At 40.3% G+C, this 5,906-nt stretch overlaps 1 protein-coding gene across 1 annotated transcript; it reads left to right on the forward strand.

Moving 5' to 3' along the window:
• The first annotated feature begins 3,503 nt into the window (after positions 1–3,503).
• Positions 3,504–5,245, forward strand: LOC149140916 (uncharacterized). The gene has a single exon (XM_089448337.1). The coding sequence runs from the start codon at positions 3,807–3,809 to the stop codon at positions 4,740–4,742; it is 936 nt and encodes a 311-aa protein (XP_089304463.1). The 5' UTR covers positions 3,504–3,806; the 3' UTR covers positions 4,743–5,245.
• The last annotated feature ends 661 nt before the right edge of the window (positions 5,246–5,906 follow it).

The raw sequence follows: 5,906 nt of genomic DNA on the forward strand, positions 1-5,906 counted from the left end.
GTAAGGAATTCAATAATAGCATCCCATTCCAACTCTGAACAAGAGATAATGGCCAAAGGCTTAGGAAAATGGCTAAATACAAAAATCAAATGACCAAACAGTCTCAAATGAGGAGGCAATCTACCTCATAATAAGTTTTATTAAATGTCAAAAAGCCACTAATAATTTTGTTCATTGAGGGGACACTTGAGAAATTGAGAGCACTCATTATCAAGTTGCATATGAAAAAGGCTAAACACAGAAATCAAATGACCAGACAATCTTATCTCATAATAAGTTTTTGAGAGCACTCATTATTAAGTAGAGTAGGAAAAAAGCTAAATATGACAATAATAACCTAAACCAGAGTCCAATAATATAATGTTTGTAGGAGTTACTAGAGTCAAGCAGTAGATAAAGAAATGTGATGATGTAATTTCTCAATGCCTGAAGATGTTGAGTCTTCCACCTAAATGATTGTTACCACATGCCAGTGGAGGACATTAATATTTTCCTCAACCATAGGATGAGGATAGGACCATGCTAGAAGGGAAACAAAAGAAATAATCTCTCTATCCAGAATTTGAAGGAAAGGCCTAGACTGGTTCCAGACATATAGATAGTAGGCTTCTTCTTTACACCAACCCGGTTTTGAAATGCAAGTCCTAAAATCAAACAGCGAAATACAGATCTATGCTATTAAATTGAACAAAAGGGTGGAAAATTTTACCTCCACAGTCCACACAATTGACAAGGAGGAAGCATTACATGAAACTAGCCAACTCTGGACATTCCATTCCAACTCTGGACAAGAGATAATGGCCAAAGGTATAGGAAAAAGGCTAAATACAAAAAATCAAATGACCAAACAGTCTCAAATGAGGAGGCAATCTACCTCATAATAAGTTTTATTAAATGTCAAAAAGCCACTGATAATTTTATTCATTGAGGGGACACTTGAGAAATTGAGAGCACTCATTATCAAGTTGCATATGAAAAAGGCTAAATACAGAAATCAAATGACCAGACAGTCTTATCTCATAATAAGTTTTTGAGAGCACTCATTTTTAAGTAGAGTAGGAAAAAAGCTAAATATGACAATAATAACCTAAACCAGAGTCCAATAATATAATGTTTGTAGGAGTTACTAGAGCCAAGCAACATATAAAGAAATGTGATGATGTAATTTCTCAACGCCTAAAGATGTTGAGTCTTCCACCTGAATGATTGTTACCACATGCCAGTGGAGGACATTAATATTTTCCTCAACCATAGGACGAGGATAGGACCATGCTAGAAGGGAAACAAAAGAAATAATCTCTCTATCCAAAATTTGAAGGAAAGGCCTAGACTGGTTCCAGACATATAGACAGTAGGCTTCTTCTTTACACCAACCCGGTTTTGAAATGCAAGTCCTAAAATCAAACAACGAAACACAGTTCTATGCTATTAAATTGAACAAAAGGGTGGAAAATTTTACCTCCATAGTCCACACAATTGACAAGGAGGAAGCATTACATGAAACTAGCCAATATAAACACGAGTTAGTAGAAGAAATACAAAGAGAAGAGGCTTAAGTGCAGGATAACAGAGAGCCTTGACTTCCATGAAAAATCCTAACAAACAAATATGAATCAGTGTCGACCCATATTTAACCACCAAATTTCAGTGCACCATTGAGGCACCTAGTACCCATCCTAAGATCTTTGTCGAGCAGGTAGCAATAAGAGACCCCCCACTATAAAAAGCACACCAACCGAGCGTTCCACCAAAGAAACCTTCAAGGAATCTATCAGACATATAGACAGTAGGCTTCTTCTTTACACCAACCCGATTTTAAAATGCAAGTCCTAAAATCAAATAGCCAAATACAGTTCTATGCTATTAAATTGAACAAAAGGGTGGAAAATTTTACCTCCATAGTCCACACAATTGACAAGGAGGAAGCATTACATGAAACTAGCCAATATAAACACGAGTTAGTAGAAGAAATACAAAGAGAAGAGGCTTAGGTGCAAGATAACAGAGAGCCTTGACTTCCATGAAAAATCCTAACAAACAAATATGAATCAGTGTCGACCCATATTTAACCACCAAATTTCAGTGCACCATTGAGGCACCCAGTACCCATCCTAAGATCTTTGTCGAGCAGGTAACAATAAGAGACCCCCCACTATAAAAAACACACCAACCGAGCGTTCCACCAAAGAAACCTTCAAGGAATCTATCAGACGTATCAGAAATTAAGTCATACCAAAAGTCAAGAGGGTTTTGAGGGTTTGTTTGGGGTCATCGCTGCGATGTTCCATTTTCCCTTTGTCTTTCTGCTTGGGGCCGGTTGTTGGGCGAAGCCCTCCGCTAAGGATGGCATGGGACGGCCCCAGACAACAACGAATAAGCACGATAACAACGAAAATTTCACAAATACCATCATGAAAAGCCACAAACAACATCAAAATATCCACAAAAACCCTAAACCCTCAAAACCTGCCATAGAAAGTTTACAAAAATCCAAATAGAGTTGTTTGTGTTGAAAAACAAAGAGAAATAGCTGGTAGGATTAAAATCCTACCGGATACAGGCCATGGATGGTCACCGACCTTCCCCGGAGCTCGCCAGACCTTCTCCACACCTGCAACGACCTTTTCCACCCCTGCAACGAGAAGAAAAAGCCATTAGAGAATAGAAAATAGTAAAAAAAACCAGCACAGAACAACAAATTACGCAGTTACCGCTTAAAAAAGACCTTCGACCTCGAACTCGGTAAAACTGCAACTAGCTCCTCCCCAAACAACAAAAACTGCGAATAAGACCACCAACAAATCCAAAACGACCAACAAATCCAGGGGAAAAACCACAAGAAAGGCAGAAGCGATGTTCCAACCACAAACCCTAAACCTCGAACAAACATTTACCTCAGCGCTTGCATACCAAATGAAATGCGTAGGTCCACAAACCTTAAACATCGAACAAACGTTTGCAATAGCACCTGTATATCAGACGAAGCGCACAGGTTCTGGGGCCGTCCCGCGCCATCTTCGGCGGGGGCTTCGCCCAACAACCGGCCCGAGCAAAAAGACAAAAAGAAAATGGAACATCGCAGCAATGACCCCAAACAAATGGAGAAAATAGCGCGGACACAAATTTTTATGTAAGGACACGATGCCCAACACATGGACAGGTGTCATACCGGAGCCATGCGCCTTCACATGTGGTTTTGCGACGTGGGGGGAGGGCGCACAGGTAATGGCGGCCCTCCCCTATTCCGGAAGTGTAATGTTCGATTGACGGCTCACCACAAAAAATAAGAAGAATATTATATTTATTTTCAACGGAAATTGGAGATTATTTATTTTGATACGAAGAACGAAAGCCGCGTGGTTGGACAGGAAGGACGAGGTATCTGAAAATGTGGTGGTAATTGGGGACAGTCTGTACAGCTGTCAACTCCTCTTCTTTGCGTATCAATTGGAGTTCGCTCTGCCCACCTGCCAAATCTCTATCCACAATCCCCTTCGCTCTTTTGGATCCCCTCATTGTCCTTGGAGCGCCTTTAACCCTAGTTGATCACAGAATATCATATAAAATACTGCGTGTCTTAGTTTATTTTTCAAGGAAAGTTTTGATTTCCATTCCTGAGTTCGATTCTCGGCCTATTTTGATCCAATCCAGCTTCAGCTGCAAGTTGGGTGTTTCAGTTTCGATTTCTCGTGAGAATTTTAGCTCGAGCAAGAAATTGGGTATTTAGTTTGGATTTCCTCTGAGAAGTAGTAGTGAGAAATTCTGCCTGAGGAGTTGGAGTTGTGTTGTGGGGAAATAATTTGGTGATGGGGAAGGGGAAGGGGAAGGGACCTAAGTGTGAGCTTTGCTGCAACGATGCAGCATTGCACTGCGAAGCAGATTCTGCAAGTCTGTGTTACAAATGCGATGCTAATGTCCATGGAGTTAATTTCTTGGTGGCAAGACATGTTAGGGTTGTTTTGTGCTCCGGATGTTATCATCACACTGAAAGAAATGTGTCTGGGCCGACCCCAAATGCTGATCAGTCCTTTTGCGGTGCCTGTTGCAAGTCACAGGACATCGAACAGACCTCTCTCTGTAATTCCACAGCAGAATCTGCCTTTGCTGGACCTCTTTCTGCTGTATCTTCTGAGCGTAGTAAGGGACTTGATGTGGGTATTGATTGTAGCCTTTTCCATGGTTCCAGATTTGGAGAAGGAAACCTGAAGGCTTGTTCCAGGGAAGGGGATAATCAGAGGACTGGGGCTACTGAGAGGTCTGAGGTTTCTATCAATGGCTGGTCTTACAATGATGGGGTAAGCACTACCAGCAGCTTGGGTAATAGCCAGACAGTTGACAACAAACCCCAAGTGGAAAGCCAAAACAAAGAAACGGGCTTACGCCATAGAAGATCTGGGCCGCGCGTGTTGAATGCAGAGATGAAAGTGGAAATAGTTTTGAGAAAATGGTCCAGACATCTGAATCTCAGAAACCCTTCTACGGTGCCCTTGGCCATGGACTTGATGGAAAAGGGTTTGCAAAAGCTGGGTGCCTTATCTAGACAAAAAATTAAGATCTGTCTAGCTGCATCCTTCTGGTTAGCTGCAACACTATGTGAAAAGCAAAACCATTTGCCACCTGTGAAAAGGCTTGAGGAGTACTCTGGAATACCATCTAAATTGATACTTTTGGCTGAATCCAGACTGGGAAGGATTCTCAGATTGAAGATGCAGGAGGAAGGTTCGGCAGAGTGCTCTAGTTGAGGGCTTCTTCTGGTTTTCCTTCACAACTTTTGAAAGATCTCTTGATCTCGGGTTTACATTGTGAGAAAAGCCAACAAACTCAATATTCTTGTTTGCAGCTAGTGTGATCTACCAGAGGCCTACAAGAGATGTATGACATGTCTCTAGGGATAAGAACCTGGGAGGAGGGGTATTTCACACCTCTGTTTCTTTTGTGTAGCCAAGGTCCCTTTGACACTGCTTTACAATATTATCAAGACAAGCTCGTTGTATGAAACACATGTATAAATATAGGTAGCTAGGATGGATGCCATTTGTTGCAGCATATGGTATAGAAGATTTAGTTGAGATTCAGAATGATTTGTTTGTAGCTTCTAACCAGTAGATTTTTCCCATGTAAAACCCTAACTGTTATCTAACGTTCCCTCTTTAATATGACTTGAGCTTCAGATGAAAAAAAATTCTGGTTATCATGTAACTCTGTGTGCTTCTATGGCAGTAATCATCTTCTCTTTCCTGTTTGATTTCATGTTTCAGTCATGTGACTTAATTTGTTGGTCAGGCGAAAAATAATCCATTGCTAATTTTACACTTCCATGCATTTTTACAAACGATTGATATCAGAAATTTCACCATGGGTTTCATTTTCTTCTGACAAATTTTCAGTTTACAATCCTTTTTCATATGGTTTAAATTTCTTCCCCAAGTAAACAGCCACTTAAAACCTGAATCGAGACATCCACAACACAATAACGATTCCATTGAATACATTGAGGCTTCTGTTATGCTAGTAATTGGGCACATGTGAGAATTCTCAAACATCTGTTGAGGAATTAATGGTTTAGATATTGTCGTGCTGTTATATCTGCTTTGAGGGGAGTAGTAGGTCCTATCTGTACTCTTCGATAAGATGGGTGACTGCAGGATTTTTGAAGACTCAGAAAATGATGAGTTACTGAAGATTAAAGGAAGCCGAGTGATTATTTTTTGCATCTTGAAACACTATTTAATATACCATTATAAATGACTGCAAGGATATTACCCCCCCTTTAATGCTCTTTTCTGTTTTTCTTTTCTGCTTTGTTCTTTTAGCACCATTGATTTTTTTTATAATGAATCACAATGGCCTGCCAGAGTTTCACTCAAGCTTTTTTTGTTATAACATGTTAAAAGCCTTATTGGATT

Source organism: Pinus tabuliformis, chromosome X (assembly GCF_031772625.1).
Source record: "Pinus tabuliformis cultivar Carrire ecotype Pingquan chromosome X, CPIR1, whole genome shotgun sequence".
Taxonomy (NCBI): domain Eukaryota; kingdom Viridiplantae; phylum Streptophyta; class Pinopsida; order Pinales; family Pinaceae; genus Pinus; species Pinus tabuliformis.

Coding starts and splice junctions, on each gene's coding strand:
- LOC149140916 (XM_089448337.1), top strand. CDS start 3,807: ATGGGGAAGGGGAAGGGGAAGGGACCTAAGTGTGAGCTTTGCTGCAAC.